Raw genomic sequence first — 19,593 nt, 5'->3', positions numbered from 1 at the left:
TGTTTTTTTTTTTTTTTTTTTTTTTTTTTGCGCAAGCCCAAGGATCCCAGTTCGATCTCTGGTACCAAAAAAAAATTTTTATTTTATTTATTTTATTTTTTTTACTTTACAGTGGTGTGAAAGTGATGTGCACTCAGTTGAAGTTATTTTGAATTTGTTCTTTTTCCTGGTTAGCACTGTGATCCTCCTCTCAAATGTGATGAACTTCAGCGCCCTATCAACCACAGTTGTAAGGAGAAACAACTGATTGTGCAAAGTACTATGTGGCCTTTTTTTTTCATATGTTGTGTTTTGTGTTTTCATATCCCATCTTGTCTACAAAATGTCCACCTGTAGTACATGAGATATTCAGCACATATATAAAATGATGGTGTTGTACAGTAGCTTTGTGTTAAATATTTGTTTTGTTTTTTTTTTTGCAATGATAGCCTAATGTAAATGTTTATCATTAAGATAGACTAGACTGTTAACAATGTTTGGTAGGTTAGATGTATTAAATGCATTTACCATTTATAATGTTTTCAATTTATGACAAGTTTATCTGGATATAACCCTGTTGTAAGTCAAGGGACATATGTACTTAAGCTTGTGTAAGCTCAGAGGCTACTTCTGGAGGAGCTGGGCTGGGAAAGAAGGCCAGGTGGTAGCTAAAATGAATATATTGAGTGTGGTTTTCACTGGAGTTGTCTGAAGTTCTGGTCTGGCTTCCCCCATGAATTGTCATGTTGATTCATTTAGTCCACAAACGATAACTGACTACTTACCCCATGTGTCATGTACCGGGAGAAGCCAAGATGCATCAGTCATATTCCCACATTTTCCCTTAACCTGCTTCCTACTACTTTTGTGTCTAGGGAAGATTCAGACAGGAAGACTTCTCAGGACAGTGCAGAGGTGTAAGGCAATCCGGAGTGCTTTGGGAACATTGTGAGGTCAGCTTCTGAAAGAGGTGTCGTCTGAGCAGAGTCACCTAGGTCAGATGGAAGCAGGCTAAAATGAAAAATGGGCGAGGGGGAGCCTTTCAAGCCGAAGAAGTTGCCTGCACAAGGGCACAAAAGCTGAGATGCCTGCTTCTTTGGAATGCCACCATGGTTCTGAATAATAGCCGCAAAAAGCATCTTCTGGGAGTGCAGGACAAAGTGGGAGACAAGGCAGGCCTCGTTACTAGATGGAGTCAGATCTCCTAAGGTTATTTGTGCCTAGATCTGTCAGTGTCTAAGTTAAAATTGTGTTGCTTCTCAAACAGTCCTTCCTTGGATGACCCCCTGAGATGCCAACCCCAATGCATGCTCTCCTGTTATTATGAAGGAGACACTAACTTGAGAAAATTGAAGTTTTTGTTCCAGTTCTTTCACTTAAAGATGTTTGACCTTGGGCTGTCATTTCATTCCCCAGAATCTGGAGTCAGACTTAATCAGTTATTGGGGATGACACTCATGTCCACTTTGCCTCTTGTAGAAAGTTCTGTTGTTTAGGAAGGTAATATTAGGACTGTTCAGCTGTTTTATAAACATAGGCAGGTCTAAACAGAGATTAACAGTTGTATTTAAACAGCTGGTTTATCACTTCGGTTTCTTTACCCAAAAGGTATGGTGTTGTGATCTCTGTAGCCCTGGCTTGGTCAAAGTAATGGTGGCTGAAGTTACTTGCTAGAGAAATGATCCAGAAGAAGTTGTGTCATGTTATTAAACAGTGTTTATTTATTGAGGCAGGCCTTATGTGTAACCCAGGGTGCCCTTGAATTTTCAGTCTTCTTGCTTTGGAGTACTAGGATTGCATGCTTATGCCACCATGCCTGACACTGTTGCTTCTGACTTTAGAAGAGATGCGTAGGCATGTATAAACTACCATTATCTTTAGTTTGCTTTCATGAGGTCTTTTGTTTATTGATTTAATAAAGATTTGATATCTTGGCTTACTGTGTGGAACTATTTCACTTCATGATGAGGACTGGCACATTTAACTAGTTTCTTCCAGGTTATTTAGGGTAACAATCCCAGTCCTGGTGATTCATCTAGAGAAATCAAACTTCTGAGCTTACTTTGCTTAAGAATCTAATAATTACTTATCTTTCAGAGAAAAAAATTAACCATAGTTTAAGTGCAGCCCAAGCTGATGTCACAGAGTCATAGATGTCATATTCTTCATGCTCTTGGGAATTTTTTGTGGTATATTAAATTTACAGGATATATGACCTTGTTAACTTTTGTGTTAAGTACAGTGTTGCATTGTGTTAAATATCAAAAGAAGAGAAAGAAGCTGGGTGTGGTGGCACACACCTATAATCCCGGTACTCGAGAGCCTGAGGCAGGAGGATCGCTGTGAGTTCTAGACTGGCCTGGGCTACATAGTGAGTTCCAGGTCAGTCTCAACTACCTAGTGAGACCCTGTCTCAAAACAAAACAAAAACAACATCAAAAGGAAAGAAACAACTTCCTGAAAGAAGCATGACACAGTGGGCTTTGCCTAGATTTAAGGTTGATCAGTGTGAGATCTTTCTAAGAAGTTGGCAAAGGTAAAAAAGCTCTTTCAAACAAGGGAACCATTCTGAGCAAGAAAAAGGGTTTAGAAACCTGTGGAGTGTATGTGGGGATGGGGAGGGACTTGAAACTAGGATCTTTGTCCCAAGCTGCATCCCCAGCTCCCTCTCCCCTTTGTTTTTAAATTTTTGAGATAGTCTCATTCAGTTGCTCAGGCAGCGCTCAATTGCTGGAATTACAGTTGTGCACCACCACGCCTGTCTGCCTGCCTACCTGCCTGCCTTCTTTTCTTTTTCCTTGAGATAGGGTCTCACTGTATAGCCTCAGCTGGCCTTGAACTCAGGATCGTCTCCCCTTGGCTTCCTTGGTGATGGGATTACAAGTGTGTACTACCTTTCCTGGTTTGTAGTTTTTTTCATTGCCTCTCTGTTGATGTCAGTTCTTCCAAGATCTAATACTTTTCTATCTCCTCCCTCTGAGATCCCACTTGTGTGCAGCACAGAGAGAAATTTCTGAATAAGTCGCATCAAGGCGGTTAATATCTCTTTTCTTTTACCGTTCTCCTTCCATAAATTCTATTTTTGGTAAGTACTGTCTTGTATTTGGTCATTATCCAAGACTTGATCCCTTCTATGTATCCTAGCACACCCTCCTGTCAATGGAACTATTACCTGGAAATGACTGCTAACCATTGTCACTAGGTTGAGGCTCACACCTACTGTGGACCCATTTATCTTCAAATCTTGACTGGGTGTGGTGGCCCATGCCTGTAATCCCAGCACTCTAGGGGCCATGGCAGGAGGATTGCAAGTTTGAGCCCAGACTGGACAGCTAGCAAGATCTTTTTTGGGTTCAGTGCCCAGGATGCATTAGGGGCAACACCATTGGATTGGGGTAGTTGATTAACATTTTGGGGGCAAATAGAAACTGGGGCAATAGAAGTGATAACTATAGAGGCTCTCTTTTATGTAAGGAAAGCAGTCATAGAAGCTTTGGTTTGGCCCCTCAAGTTGATTTGTAATTGAAGATTGTGTAGGAAGTTAAAAAAAAAATCTTAAAACCCTATGGATATAGTCCACTCAATGTAGTAATTATCTTTCAGATGCTAAGTACATAGTTCTTTAGCTTTAGGATAGCACTGATTTCTTTAACATTTCATGATTACACAGAGCAGACTGTGTTTTATTGCACAACAAAATGTCACCAGTGTGCTTAAGATTTTTTATGGCAGTGGTTTAAATCCAACCTGAATATATTATCTTCATTTATTTAATTATTAACCAGCTGGCTTATCATAAGCAAGTGGCATTAAATTTACTAAGCTTCAGTCCAGTTTAAATCTTCATAAATAGTACTACTTACTTTTGAAATCTTGTTTCTGTGGGACAAATGGAACTAGAAGTTTATATTCTTTTATCCACTGTTTGTTTCCTCTTCACAGTTCACTCCTGGGGTTTTCCGTTATCTGCTTATATTTGGAAAGTGGTGATGTTTCCTTGATGTCAGTGGTTATAACATGTATCACTGTTATCTTCATAATTACCTCATAGCTTTTCATCTTTTGATTTATTAAAATAATTAGTCTGAATTGATGCTTATTAAAGAGCTGGACTTTTAAATATTATTAACACAGTCTTTTATTTATTAGAATTATATAGTGTCTCTTTCAGGTGCTCAAGGCAAAATACTGAGAACTTTAACCCTCAATATCACTACTAATAGATGAGAATTAAGGGGAGGAGTCAAAGGAGTGAATTACATTGGTTATCTCTCAGATACTGCCCCAGGCTTCAGTTCTCAAACCTGAAACTTGAATTTTTATGTAAAGAATTACCTCCAAGATTTCTTCATGTATCTCCTATTTGTTGAAAAATTTGCCATCTAAAAGATAACCATGATTTGGAAAAAATGAGTACAGCTTTCAGCAAGATGACCAGAAAGATGAACACAAAGAGTACTGAGTTCCATTAGTCAAAACTAGGTTGCCATAGAGTGTCTTTAATAAAATAAAATAAAATAAAAGCCTCCACATGGTCACTTTGCTCTGAGAATTGTGTTAAAAACAAAGTTGCATTATGGTTTTCAGGCTGGTTTCCTTCTTTACTGTCATTTTAGGCCTCTTTCAGGCTGCCATGAGCATATCATATCTGGGATTGCATTGCCCCTTGCATTGGTATGTGCGTTCTTTGAAGTTCTTACCTAACTGGCTTGGGCAGCACCCTCTACAAAAACAAGAGTTGTTTTAAAAGCTTTGTTATAGAAACAGTTAATGAACTTGACTGTCATTTTAAGATTATTTTAAGAAATAACAGGGCCGGGGATTTAGCTCAGTGATGCTGCTGCCGTTGCCTGCCTTGTAAGCACAAAGTCCTGATTTTGATCTCTGGTACCAAAACAAACAAAAATAACAATGTGGAAAATAATATCTCTAGAATGTCTAGATTTCAAAATGTTAAATGTGTTGTTTTACAGAAGCTGTCATTTTCTAGAAGCAATGTCATGTGGGTACTTTAGGGTTTTTCTGCTTGCATGGGGTGGGGGTGGGGTTGAGACAAATGCCCTAGTCCTATGAGAAATAATTGAAAAGCTTTTATTTATTTATTTATTTATTTATTTTTAGTTTTTTGAGACAGGATCTCACTATGTAGTTGAGACTGACGTGGAACTCACTGTGTAGCCCATGCTGGTCTCGAACTCAGTGATCCTCCTTCCTCAGCCTCCCGAGTGCTGGGATTACAGGCATGCGCCACCATGCTCGGCTTTGAAAAGCTTTCTTTTAATAGTTATGAATTGCCCCAAACTGTAAAGCAGTAGAAGTACTTTTCTAGAATTCTCCATCCTTTCAGAAGGGTTGTCATATTTTGATTAACAGGTAGAGTTTCATCAGACTTTTGTTTTGTGTATGTGCCTCGTGTGGACCCCTAAACTGTTCTGGTGGGGCACATTCTGCTGATATGTACAGGTATTTGAATTAGTACACTGTTGGCATTTCATTGGGCTCAGGTAGTCTTTGCTTATCTGGGAAAGGATTTAGGGAAATATTTTTGAGAGAGAGGTTGAGACGCTGTTGTTTTGTCTTTTAGAATGTGCTTGAAGACAGTGGGTTGCACCCCTGGATCATTTACCTAGATTTTTGTTGCTTGAGATGTGCCTTAGAAACTTCAGATCCTCAAGGTCCTCAAGTTGCCTTTAAAGACTTAAGGGTGCTCAGAGAACAATAGCAAAGTGAATTTAGGGAACTGGTAGCCAAGGGCATATCTGTAGGGTGTGAAGTAGACCTCCTTCACCCTTACTGGTTTGGGTCTGGAATTAAAAGTAGTGCTGGAGCATGTGAAGGTAAAGAAACAACATTTCTGGAAGATAAATTCTTTTTTTCCAAATGACAGTGTACAAAGTTTAGGGACTAGGTGCTTTATCTTATATTTTTTTCTTGCCTGCCTGCCTGCTTTCCTTCCTTCCTTCCACTGGGAATCGAACTCAGAGCCTCAATCTTGCTAGGCAGGCACTGTGCTACTGAGCTACATCCCCAGCCCTTTACTGTATTCCTTTTTTTGGGGGGTACCAGGGATCGAACTTAGGTCCTTGCATTTACAAGGCAAGTGGCAGAACCACTGAGCTAAATCCCTGGCCCTGTATTCTTTATCTTACTATTTAATGTATGTAACAATCTTGTGCGGTGATTTAATGACTAGGAATCTTGTTCCACAATAGTGATGGTGTTGCAGGTATCAACCCTGGGTCTCTCCATTACCAAAGCCCTTGTACTTTCCTATATACTGCCATTAGTTTTTGTTGTTGCTGGATTTTTTTTTAACTACTACTCTTGAGTTAACTCATAAAGGGGTTCATTCTTGAGAGAGAGGCAGAGACTTTATATTAATGGCCGTCAGGATAATTTCTTAAGAGCATCCGTTTGGTTGCCAGGTGTGGTGATACATGTCTGTAATCCCAGTTGTCTGGGAGGTTGAGGCAAGAGGATCACAAATTCAAGCCTGGCCCTGATAATTTAGTGACTCAGTAAGATACTGTCTCAAAATTTAAAAAGGGATAGTGATGTAGCCTAGTGCTAAGGCTTTGGTTTCAAGTTCCCATGTGGGGAAGCAGGTGTCAGTTCAGTTAATTCATTATGAATATCTTCCCCAGGGCTAGGGATTTAGCTCAGTGGTGTGAATGCCTGCCTTGCAAGTGCAAGGTCCTGAGTTCGATCCCCTGTACAAAAATAAATAAATAAATAAAATATCGTCCCCAAAATGCTTAAGGCCTATTATAGCAATGTATGCATACCCATGTTTATAGCAGCACAGTTCATAATAGCTGAATCCTGAAAATAGCCTGTATACCCATCAATGGACAGTTGGATAAAGAAACTGTGGTACTGCTACATAATGGAATATGTAATACTCGGCTATAAAGGAGGACACATTTGAGGTGTTTGTAGGAAAATAGGTGCACCTGGAAAATATAATGCTGAGTAAAATAAATCAGACACATAGGCTTAAATAGCTTATGGTATCTCTCATTTGAGTAAGGTAAAGTAAAACAAAAAGCATAACTAAGTATGGATAGGAGGAGACCTAGGGATAGATCTCTTATAAATGAGGAGAGGTCTAGGAGACTACTGGCAAAGGGAGGGGGAGGAGGAGGAAAAGTAGGTAGAATAAAGACATTTTCTTGTACAATAACCTAATAACTGCAGTGAATGTAAACACTGTGTCATAAACACTAGCTAAGATTGATAATATCTATAAGAATGAAAATGGGGAAGGGATTTAGAGGAAGGAGAGAAGGAGTTTTTTTTGTTTTTTTTTTGTTTTTTTTTTTTTAGTAGCAGGGATTGAACCCGGGGCCTTGCGCTTGCAAGGCAGGCCCCCGAACCCCCGGGCTAAATCCCCAACCTTTTTTTTTTTTTTTTTTAAAGCAAGCTGTACTATATACATGTACCTATTCCCCACCATGACTATAAATAGCATGTACTACAAACATGTACTAAGAAAACAGTTTTAAGAAGAAATATTCTTTAAATCTTTTTACCATACTATAAAAAAAGACTGATGACTCCAAAGCATTCTTTGACTTAGTTTGTGAATATCAGTTCCTTTTTACATCAGATTTTGATGATGTTTCATAATTCTGTGTGTGTAGAAGCCAGGACTTTGTGAATAACCCGTGTTTCTGCTGCGTATTCCTTGGAAAGTGTGGCAAAGCTTGTGTGTGACAGAGATTTCATGGACTTGCCGATTTCTGCTGTGGAATTAGAGAAAATATAAAAATGCCTGTGACGATGTGGATGTTTAAAGTACATGACCCTTATAGGTGCCACTTTAAACTTTACAAGTAGATCTACTAAGCCCTCAGCCCTTTGTGCTTCTGACAGGCCACTACCTTGGGAGAGAAGTTAGCACCCAACTAGAGACTGCTCTCAATGTGGCAAAAGGTCAGCCCAAGGTGACAAGTGTTTCATTCTCTGTGAGGGCTCCTGTGGGAAGTCATCATTTCTCAAAAGGATTGCATTGAACGTAAGCATATGAACTAGGTCAGAATGGGTTTAGTGACATACATGTATGTAACGATTGTCCAAAGTAGAGATACTTGTGTTTCTTCCTTTTGAGCAACTAATCTTTCGAATTTTTCTTTATGAACAGACCTCTCCCTGGGGGTTTGGCCCACCCACCAGACACTGAAAGCTTCCAGTGGTCCAGGCTTTAGTTTGGGCTGGGAATGTGGGAGGGTCGGAGAACAAGGGAACAATGGGAACCAGATATGTGTGGCCTGTCTTCCACTGGGATTTCAGAAAAGGCTGTGCTAATTCTCTGGGCTTTGGGTCTCAGGGAAGATGGCACTTAAGATAATGTGATTTGGTGTGCTTATACTGTGAGCTAGACATTTCTGTAAGTGCTTATGTGTTTAATTCCTGCAGCAAGCCTAGGAAGTAGGTACAGTTATGATCCTAAGGTTCTTGACCCTAGGCCACGAAGCAGTAGTAGTTGGGATAGAGTTGGGATTTGAGTCAAGAACTCTCTGACTGCAAAGCTGTATTCTTTACTTTTATGCTGGCTGTATTTCCCCCCTTAAAAAATGAGCTGGGAGTGTTGCTGCCCTTGGATTTCTTATTTATTATGTTGTCAGGAAGAGGGAAAGAAGACTGAAATAAAGTAGGAATAGAGAAAGAATGAAAAGAGAAAAGGGATCAGAAAAATAAAGGTACTAAATTGTAATGTCTCATTGGCACCATAAAGCGCATAGTTGCTCTGGGCATTACAATGACTGCAACTACCTTTAAAAGGAAATCTTTTGCTTTGCGTGGTGGCACATACCTATAATTCCAGCTACTTGGGAGGCTGAGGCAAAAGGAGTGCAAATTTGAGGACAGCCTGGGCAACTTAGTGTGACCCTGTTTCAAAGTAAAATACAAAGGGCTGGGGCTGTAGCTCTGGTTAGAGCAAGACTCTAGTTTCGATCCCAGTACCATCACCAAAAAGAATAAAAGAGTCCTCCCAGTTTTTCATGTTCCTTAAGAACTTATATCCTAACTTGATCATTTTGATGTACTTATTTGTGGTGAAAATTGTGTGCTGGTACTGTGCCTTCCCTTCTTCCATTCTTCTTCCTGCTTGTTTATAAGTCTTTTATTTCTTAATATCTGTTGCTCATTGTGTTCCTGGGTGAATTGAGTACTGTTTTAGCCTTGTAGTTGCATTGTTCAGTATTTTTAGCATAGTTGAAAATGGGAAAGAAATGGAATGGTACCTACTGAGAAGCCAGCGTTACATCCTCTCTGCGTTACCAGGTGAGAACATGGAGGTCCAGTCTTGGCTGGGTGTTAGTTGATGTACCGTACGTCTCTCAGCTTCCAAGGCCTGGGTGCTCTGCCTTACAGATGGAGCTGTCTTTCCTAGATTGCTGTTACTTAGAAGCACTTCGCTAACCTCCTTTAGCTGTCATTTCCTACTCTGAGTATATGGAGGCTTGAGGTCAACATCTATTAGTGTTCCTTCTAGTTCTAAGCTTGAGAATTTGAGATTCAGCTTTAGTTAAGCTGAAGAACATAGAAAGCCTCTTAAGGACAGAAATTGGGACTCTGGTTTCTCACCAGTACTGGGCACTCCTAGCTCCTGAATGTTCAGTATTCAATATTCAGTATTCAGTATTGACTCTTTAGTTCATATTCAGAAGTTCACTACTTCCCATCTTTCTTGAACATTCCTGGAAATATTCTGATTCAGTTTTTTCTGCATCACCTCACATTTTGTGAATTGTATATCACTTGCAAATTTTGTTTTACTTTTCGCTTGCGTTATTTACTTGCTGCCTTGTCTCCCCTGTTAGAATATAAGCTTCACTGTTTGCAGTAGTGACTGATAGAATATATTCTTCCCTTATTGTTGTTTTCTTTTCCTAGTATCTCAAAGCAGGGATACATTCTGGACTTGGTCATCTTTTTGGTGTTTGGTATGTTCATTTGAAATAGAAGCATACACAAGAATAGTAAGAGGAATTTACTGAAAAAAAAAAGAACAGCACAAAAATTAGTCCTTGTGGAGGCTTATTTGAATTCTCATTCTCTTGCTTGAATATTTGTTGGAGTATAGATGTACCCTAATGGACTTCTCTGAAAAAAAATCTAAATCTGTGCCTTTGACCTCTGTAAATTCAAGCACTGCTTTACTATGGATGTGGGAGGCCATGGCTTGCTCTTGAGAGAATCCCTCAGTCAAAACTTCTTGTCATTTGAGGGCCTCCTAATTTCCCTCCAGCCTCACTCAGCACAGTAGAGGTGGAAGATACCAGTCTTCTAGAAGATTCAGCAAATCCTGATCAGCTCATTTGGGTGTTTTTATTTCATTTTATTATTATTTTTAAATTGCTGCTTTTGTTGCAATTCTCCTTTCAATGCAAGATTCTTTTCTTTCTTTACATACCTGTCACTGAGCACAGTGCTTAGCAGTTAGTCATACTCAATAAACATCTTAAAGTCTCTTGTGCTTTTGAAAATATAAAACTGCTTTCTGGCTTATATTCACCCTCCTTAGCTCTTCACTTCCTTCTTGTTTTGAAAGCCTTTGGAGAGAGCACTCACTGTCTATGTTCTTAACATTCATTTACTCCCAAAGTCATTGCCAGAGAGCTCAATTGCTTCCTCATCCCATGGCATATTTTTAATGTATTGTCATATGTGTGCTCTGTAGCATTTATCATCCTGCTTATTGACGTTCTTGCCTTGACACACCCCCCCTTTTTTTTTTCCTAGCTGTGTGGCCACTTTTGCCCACTGTCAGGCAGTCCTGTCTATGATGCTCAGGGTTATGGTCCTGTGGTCACCACCCCCAATCTCTCTCTCTTTCTCTCCCCTCCCCCTGTCTTTCCCTTGAACACCCTTCTGTCAGTCCTTTGGCTTTGGCCTGAGCCGACCCCTGTACAGGGTCATAGGTACTTTAAATACAACATGTCCCAAACTGAACTCCTCACCACTCCTTTTCCTTCTTTATTTCTTCTTCCTGCTGTCTCATTGGACACACACCCACTTTGCTGTGTTTGTATGACACTTTGTGTATTCTCTTTCAGGTGGGGTTTATTTTTTATTTTTTGGTACCAGGGATTGAACTCAGGTCCTTGTGCTTGCAAGGCAGGCGGCAGCACCACTGAGCTAAATCCCTGGCCCCTGGGTGGGGTTTAATACAGCCCCTCTGTTAAGAGTGGCGCACGCCTGTGACCCCAGCACTTGGGAGGCTGAGGCAGGAGGATCACTGTGAGTTTGAGACCATCCTGGGCCACATAGTTCCAGGTCAGTCTCAGCTACATAGTGAGACCCTGGCTTGAAAAAAACAAAAAAAAGTGAAATCTGGAGTCAGCTTGGGTGTGAATTCTAGTCCTGCCTTCTGCAAGTTGTGTTACTTTCAGTAAGGTATTTAACCTTTCTGTTCTTCAGATTCTTCACTCTGGATAAAATAAAGAAACACATGTAAAATAAAATAACATGCTTATAATAAGCCCACACAAATGTTAACAGACTCACATTTGATTTTTTTTTTGTAATGTCATACATTGCCTTCCATTTACTGTGTTTTAATATATATTTTTCCCATGGTGATTTAGAACACATTCAAAGCAATGTAAATATTTCATAAATATCTGGCCATTTAAGTATTTATGTACACAATACTTCACATCGTTCTGCAGTAAAAACACTGACTAGGTAGAATCTGTAGCAAGCATTCATTGCTCTGAGGTGAGGCCACCACATACCTGTTCAATTAAGAAAACCATCCTGGGCTGGGGCTTTAGCTCAGTGGTTCTGGTGCCTGCCTCGCAAGTGCAAGGACCAGAGTTCGATCCCTGGTACCCCTCCCCCCAAAAAAAAGAAGAAAAAAAGAAAACCATCCTTACAGTTCAGGGCCTAGAGCACCTTAGCTGCTAATTAGGTACTGAAAAACAGCTACATCCTCTAGTTATGCTGTGAATCATAGGGAGTAGGCAACCCAGTCTCCTTCCCGTTGGTTTTCATGAAGTGTGCTTCTCTGGGCGGGGCATGCTGGTACTTCATTTAGACCCAGGTGCCTTTCTCTTTGGCTTTTTCTTTTTCTGATCGTTTTCCTTAACGTGTTTCAGGAGGCAGTCTCAACTCTTTGAATGCTTCATATCCACATTAATTCTCTTGGCAGGTGTCTTGCCCTGAACTTGCTTGTTTGCAGCAGTGCCAACAGCATGCTAAGCAACACTGTAGACTTCCAGTTTTGCCGTGGTAAGAGTTGTGTGGCATTCCTCTTTGAACAGTACCCATTCCTTCAATGTCTACAACATAGACGTTTGTAGATTTGTATAGATTTGCATATATGTGACCAAAGGAACAACAACCCTATGTTTTCTAAAGGAAGTAGAGAGCACATATTGGGTTCCTGTCCTTTTTCCCTTTGTGTTTATCATTTTGGCAAATTATTGAAAGATGGCGGCGTTCTAGCAGAAAAGCACATTTGGTTTTTAAAGCTGTACCAACACAGTCTTAAGCCGAGAGTGTGTTTTTATTAGTTCTGGTTGGGCCCTGGAGTGGTTCCATAAATATATTTCCTCTGTATTCCCAGTGTTCTGGGCAGCTGCAGCAGTGCCCTGTTAACCCTCTGGCCTAGGAGCTTTCTGTAGAGCCTGGAGCATTCTGGACCCCCTTTCCCAACACTGAGGATTGAGCCCAGGGCCTGTGCCCTGAGCTACACTCCAGCCCTTTTTCTGTGTTTATTTTGAGACAGGGTCTAGTGTCTAAGTTTCCCAGGCTGGGCTCAGTAGTGTGTTTCTGCTACTTCAGCCTCCCAAAGACCTGAGATTACAGGTGCCTGGCTGCAAGCCTGTGATGGGTGCTTGAGAGGTTGAAGTGAGGAAACTGAAAGCCTTTATTCTTGGGGCTCATCGTCTAATTAGGAGTGGAATCTGAAGAACGGTAGAAAATATGTATAATGTAATACCAGGTAAAGGTAGGTGCTAAACCAAAAAAACCCAAGGGATTTGGGAGTGGATTCTATCTTATTAATTCATTTATTATTATTATTATTTTTTTTTTGGTGCTGGGGATTGCATCCAGTTCCTTGAGCATTCTAGGCAGGCACTGTACCATGGAGCTATTTATTCCCCAGCCCCTGGGATCTAGTATTTTTAATAGGGTGACTGGGGAAGCTACCTCCTTGAGGTGATAACTTGAACTGAGAGCAAGATTTGTATAAAGTGCATACAGCTATTTGGGGGAAGAGCATTCTGGAAGAGTAATCTGGGGCCCTCAGGTGGTAATGAGCTTGGTGTGTTCAAGAAACCGAGTGTATTGGTGCACTCAGGAGGCTGAGGCAGGGGCATTGCAGATCTGAGGCCAGCCAGAACTGCATAGCAAGGTCAAGGCTTGACAGGGTGTTCATAGTAAGACCCTGGACCCTGTCTTTTAAAAAACAAACAACAGGAAAAAAGAAAAGCAGTGAGGTAATTGTGCTGCACTGGAGTCATAGAGGTGCACACTGGGAGAGTAGCTCCAAGAGGAGGGCAGGACCTAAGAGGGACATTGAATTGTGTTGTGACATGGTAAGCTGTGGATGATTCTGAGCTGGCACCCATTTTTACAAGGTCATGGCTGTTGTGGGGAGAACACAGATCTGAGGTTGGTGGGATGTGTGGAAGCCGTATGGCTGCCAAGATGATCCAGGCTGAGGGGATGAGAAAGACTGGTGTGTGCCCAGGCGGTGGCAGTGGTGGCAGTGAGAGAGAGGTGCTACACTTCCAAGTCTGGTTTGAAGGCAGAGCTGACAGGATCTGCTAATGAATTAAGTGGAGGAAGAGAGGAAGCTAAGCTAACTAACTGCTTTTGGCCTGAGCACTTGATTGAGCTCTGGTCCCTTATACTGGATGAGAATCAGGGCCCTTGGGAAGAGTGTCTCACACAGACTCCGTGGACTTGATAAACTTGAGATGCTGATGAGACATGGGGAGAGATGTGAAGTGGGCAGTTGAGTCTAGAGCTGAGGACCAGGCTGGGCCAGGCTACAGGTCTGAATTTGGAAATCATCATTTTATTGTTGGGCTGTAGTACAAGAAGGAATCATTTCTTCTGACTGAAGATATTAGGTAAGCCTTTCCAGGACAAGGCATTTGAGCAAAACTTTGAAGAATGAGCATAATTTCCAAAGGTAGAGAAAGGGGAAAATAGAAGGTATTTTTCATCCAAGTCTCACACCCTGGGCTCTTGTTGAATTTGTTTAAGAAATTGCTGTCCCGGTTGATAATCTCTTTTCACTGGTGTAGCCACTGAAATATTATGTTAAAGGAAGCCAGACCAGATTACACACTTACCTGATAAGCTACATTCTGCTATTTCTCATTGTTCGCAAATTGAAAATTCCATTTACACCAGAGAGGTGCAGAATGCTAACTGTGCTCTCTACTCATCTGTGTGTCTGATGTGAGTTGAGCGGTATTTATGTTTATGTGAGACTTTTTGTGTGTTGTCATCTCCTCTGGAGAGGGAGCACTTTAGGGGAGGTTTTGAGGCCAGCAGGGTGTGCTTGACTTGAACAGTTAATTTGGAACTCAGTCAAGGTAAAGCACCGGCCGCAATCATGAGAATAGTTTATCTTTTTGTTTTTTGGGGGTAATAATTGTAACCACAGACTTTGAGTCATTAATTTGAAATAGACTGCACCTACAACTTTGACAAAAGCTGTTTTATGAATTTAGAGAAAAATCACTACAATGTTTGTCAGTTGATGGAATAAAGATGTGCATTGAAAAAACTTCAGTTTATTGAATCATCTTGGATCTTTTTGGAATGGATTCATGGAGCTCATCTGTGAATAGTCAGCTGTGTAATATAGCCTGTCTTGGCTCCAGATAAAGATAGAATGTATGAAGTGTCTGCTCTTTGATGATGCTTGTAGCCATTTTTCTATTTAGAAATATCCAGTATGTTAAAGATGAAGCAGTATTTATCTTTGAATGAGTGGAGACTTCTCATTTTTAAATTCACAGAATAGCTTTTCTCAGAGTTGTAGGTGTGGGTCTGTCTTAAATTGAGACCCTGCTGCACTAACAGGTTTTAAGTGATGACCTTGACTTTTATAAATGACATGAAAGTGACTGTACGATTATTGTTTTTCGACAGTCCACAGTCAAGAGTGGCAGGTTTTTTTTGTATATATAGGGCGTTCTGGGAAAGGAGACTTTTTTTCTTTTTTTTTTTTTTTTTTTTTTTAAGAAGAGCATCAATCTCACATAAATGAAAGGTACTTTTCTTATTTGGAAAAAATTTAATACAGAAATATGCAGATAATGTGATAACCCAATACAGAGTGTGTTGTGCTCCATATCTACCTGTTTGTGCTCCCTGCTTTTTCTTATTCCCTAGAAGAGTTGAATGTGAACTGTTTCCATTTCCAAATCACCTAGTGAAGTGTCATGATGTATTAACATACCTTCGGGACCCATCACCTGCTGAAACACAGATCACATTCACTCTTTTACACTGTTATGGAGTAGTCCTTCAGAAGACTTTGGCACATTTATTATAAATAAGTTCTTTATATATTCTGAACACCAACAAGTTACTCCTCTGTTACATAAACTGCCAATACGTTTGTGTTCCAGGCTGTTCCTCCAGTCTAATGTCGTGTCTTTTTCAGGTAGCTTTTCTGAGTTTGATTTTAGGTCTTCTATAAGTAATCTATTGAATTTTTAACATTACAGTATTGTTTCACAGTCTAGTTTTCCCACCTGTGGAGGTGGTTTAATTTCTGCTCTGAGGGAGCTAGGAAACCAGTAAATTGAGTAAGCGGTCTGCAGGGTTGTGTATTCTGTTTCAGTCAGGCGGCTCTAGTGTGCTTTGGTGGCATCATCAATAAGAGTTTGTGGTGTTGATTTCCTGTGCTGTAATAATGGTGTGATGTTTCTCAGCAGCCAGATGTCTCATGGGAATATAGGAAGGTTACTTTATTAATTTAGAACACTTCGTGCTAAGATTTCTTTAGGAAAATTTTGTGTCCGTGTGTAGGGTTATTAATATGTGTTTATTTCAAAATAAGAGCTGCACAATAAGGATTTCTGCTGAAATATTGAAATAGAATGTACTTCATTAAAAGCACATTGTTTGCAAAGCTTTATTTTTGTTTCTAAAGCATTGATTTAATGTGTGAGCTAACAATTCAATCAAGAAAATAGATTTTTAAAAAACCCAACTTCTCAAGTCCATACTCTTGAATTTACGGTTATTTAAGAGCTCATCCTTTTTGAGTATCTAGTACTATGTTATATTTCAGTTTTTAGGGAAGGGGCATTTAAAAAAATCATTAAATAATTATGATGAAAGCATTATTAACACAAGTAAACATTTTTAATTCCTTCAACCTGTGTATGAACAGTGCAAACTTAAAATAACTTCAAAATTGGGTTTTGAGGCAGGCATCTGTTTATAGGACATGCGGCAGCATCGGAGAATGGCTCTGAAAGGTCTTGCTGTCAGTGCAGCCCACATGTCACACACACTGCACGTGTCGCCCTGTTTCACACGTGGATAAATGATGAGTGGGGTAGACATGGCCCCAGCATGTGGAAACAGGGAAGGAGTACACAGAGTGTGTCATGTACAGAAGGTGAGAGGGGGGATAATGCTTATGCTTAAAAGTGAGTGGAAGTTGTCTTAGTGCCCTTCACCCACAGCCTGAATGCCTGTAGGAAGAATTCAGCCTCAAATAAAGTAGATAAAGTAGGCATGGCCATTCCCTTCTTTTGCAGATTTATTGAGAATCTGTTCTATACCTGGAAGTGTTCTAGGTGCTGATGATCATTTGTAAACGAGAAGAACCAAAATATATTCATAGTTTGCATTCTAGAAGAGGAAATCTTGCATAAACAAAGGAAATAATGTGGCATTGGTGCATTGCCGATGAGTAGGGAAAGCAGAAAGCAGTAGAATACCTTTAATGAAAATAGACTGTCAAAGCCTAAACATGAGATAGACAACAGATTTTACTTTAGAGGGTCCACATTTCCTATACCTTTCCCATGTAACAGAGTCTTATTGTATTGAAACCTCAAGCACAATTTTATTGTCCAGACAAAATCCACCAAAGTCATAGGCTTCTGGAGACAGATTACTACCTTCCCTGCAGGTAATTTTTTTAGAGTTGAAGTGAAATATGGTAACTTGTTTTTTTGTAGGGTTTGTGAAAAGGAGAGATACTGTGTATTTATAAGAGTGTAAGATAATACAGTTCTTTTTAACGCAGAATGAAAAATGTTGATGTGAAGCTAATAACTTTAAGTTTAAATCTGGAAAGCTGAGACCTGATAGATTATATGTCAGATTGGTATTTAACTTTTTTGGTGACACATGGTATGAGTTTCAGAGTACTAGAGCTATGAAACAATCTCTTTGCAGAACAGTGCATCTTTATTCCTTCCTTCCTGTCAGTTCACACACATATTTTTTCAAAATCTCAAAAGAGCAGGGGTGCTACCAAAAGTAAATTAATATTAAAGGCTAAATACACCCCGCCCCTGACCTTTAAAAACGGTAGACTATTTTCTAGAGTGTTTCCAGGTCTAAGCAAGATGAGCAGAAAGCAGAGTTCCCAGCCTCATGCACGAACAGCCTGTCCCACTGTCAGCACCACACAGCAGAATGATATTTCAGTTATAGCTGGTGAGCCTGCACGGATGTGTAATTTTTAGGTGGTGTGTGTAGTCTACATTAGGATTCACTCTTGGTGTCATGAGGGTTTGGATCACTATATAATGACCTGTATCCACCATTATGGTACCAGAGTATTTTCATTGTCTAGAAAATTCTGTGTCCTCCTTCTGCTACCCCCATCAACCTCTGATCTTTTTTTGTGTGTGCTGGGGATCAAACTCGGCACCTTGAGCTTGGTAGGCAGGCAGCGGAACCACTTAGCTAAATCCCTGGCCCCCAACCTCTGATCTTTTTGCTTTCTCCATACTTTTGTTTTTTCCAGACTGTCATACAGTGAAGTCATACAGTATGTAGCCTTTTCAGAATGATTTCTTTCTATAGGAATATGCATTTAAAGTTCTTTGTCTTTTCATTGTTCATAGCTTATTTCTTTTTTGTTCTGCATGCTAATTCATTATCTTGATATACCAGTTGATTTTTATCTATCTACTGAAGGACATTTTGTTTGCTTCCAAGGTATGGCAGTTATGAATAAAGCTGCTGTAAACATCTGTGTGCAGGTTTTTGTGTGGACATAAATTTTCAGCTCGTTTTGGGTCAGTACCAAGGAAGATGATCACTGGCTTGTATGGTGAGAATATCTTTAATTTTATAAGAAACTGCCAGGCCATCTTTCAAAGTGGCAGTGCCATTTCACACTCCTGCTAGCAATAAATGAGAGTTCCTGTTGCTCCACAACCTTGCCAACCTTTATTGTTGTCATTGTTTTAGATTTTGGCCATTCTAATAAGTGTGTAGTGGTGTTTCAGTTTTTTAAACTTGAGCATTTCTCTAGTGATATTTTTATATGTCCCTAGTGATCTTTTCATATGCTTATTTTCTCTCTGTACATCTTTGGTGAGAGGTCTGTGCAGATCTTGTGACCACTTTTCAGTCAGGTTGTTCATTGTTGAGTTTTAAGAGTTTTATGTATTTTGGTTGATGATTCTCACATGTGTCTTTTGCAGATATTTTCCCCCCAGTCTGTGGCTTGCTTGTCCTTTTACTCTCTTGACATTGCCTCCATGATCCCCTGACAGTGTCCTAGCAGATGTTTAATAGATTTTTTTTTTTTTTTTACTGGTGATCAAACTCGGGTCCTTGCACTTGCGAAGCAACCGCCAGAACCACTGAGCTAAAACCCCAGCCCCTGTTTAATAGATTTTTAAAATTTTTTAATGAAATCCAGCTTATCATTTATTTCTTTTGTGGTTTATGCCCTTGCTGTTGTATCTAAAAAGTTATCTCCAAACTCAGAGTTTTTTTTTATGTTCTATTTATACTTCAGTATGACAAATTTTTATTTTCTGGTAGAAATGAATCACTATGTATTTTCCCCTTAAAACATTGAATCCTGTCATTTAATAAATAGGTGAAATGATACTGTTATTGAAGTCTTAGCAGAGTCCCAACTCTAGGAGTTGCAAGGGATCAGGTCCAGCTATCCAAAGGGCTAAAGAGACAAATAGTGGTCAAGGCATAAAAGGAGCTTAGTATCAGTGTGACTACACTGGGAGGAAAAACAGCTGTCTGGTGACTTAAATTCTGTTTATTCACGGTGCCAACAGCAGACTTGGGTTATATAGGGAAGGAATTGAACCAAGGGTTGGGGGCTTGCATTAATGGTGATCTTAGTCAGACTGTGGGCTACTTTATTATTATCTCAGGATGGTCAGGCAGAGCCTTGGTGGTGGTAAGAAAACTGCTGCTCCCTGAGTGTAGTTCTGCTCTTGTGGAAAAATGCTTTTGAGACCTATTGTCATTGGAATCCAGGGGGACTGCAGGAGAGAATAAATCAGAGAAGAACAGTTCAGAAAAGAAGATGGAGCTAGCTGAAGGTTGGACCCTCCTCCAATACAGTGTGCTTCAGGTCATGCAGATGGGAAAGGCCGTGGCTGAGCTTTGAGCTCACTGGGAGTTTTC

At 40.1% G+C, this 19,593-nt stretch overlaps 1 protein-coding gene across 3 annotated transcripts in view; it reads left to right on the top strand.

Annotated features, from left to right (window-relative positions):
* Positions 1 to 19,593, top strand: part of Vapb (VAMP associated protein B and C) — a 50,703-nt gene that overhangs the window by 752 nt on the left and 30,358 nt on the right. Inside the window, exon 1 of one of the 3 annotated variants that reach the window (XM_019208102.1) lies at positions 12,148 to 12,219. The exons of the other annotated variants lie outside the window; for them this stretch is intronic. Within the exon in view, the coding sequence (XP_019063647.1) occupies positions 12,183 to 12,219 (37 nt within the window). The 5' untranslated portion in view covers positions 12,148 to 12,182. Of the gene's footprint in view, positions 1 to 12,147; positions 12,220 to 19,593 lie in introns of those variants that run through there. 3 annotated transcript variants of the gene reach the window in all.

This window comes from Fukomys damarensis, unplaced genomic scaffold, assembly GCF_012274545.1.
Source record: "Fukomys damarensis isolate Sample0158 unplaced genomic scaffold, DMR_v1.0_HiC HiC_scaffold_22, whole genome shotgun sequence".
In the NCBI taxonomy this organism is placed as follows: domain Eukaryota; kingdom Metazoa; phylum Chordata; class Mammalia; order Rodentia; family Bathyergidae; genus Fukomys; species Fukomys damarensis.
This window is presented reverse-complemented; position numbering and strand designations above follow the sequence as displayed.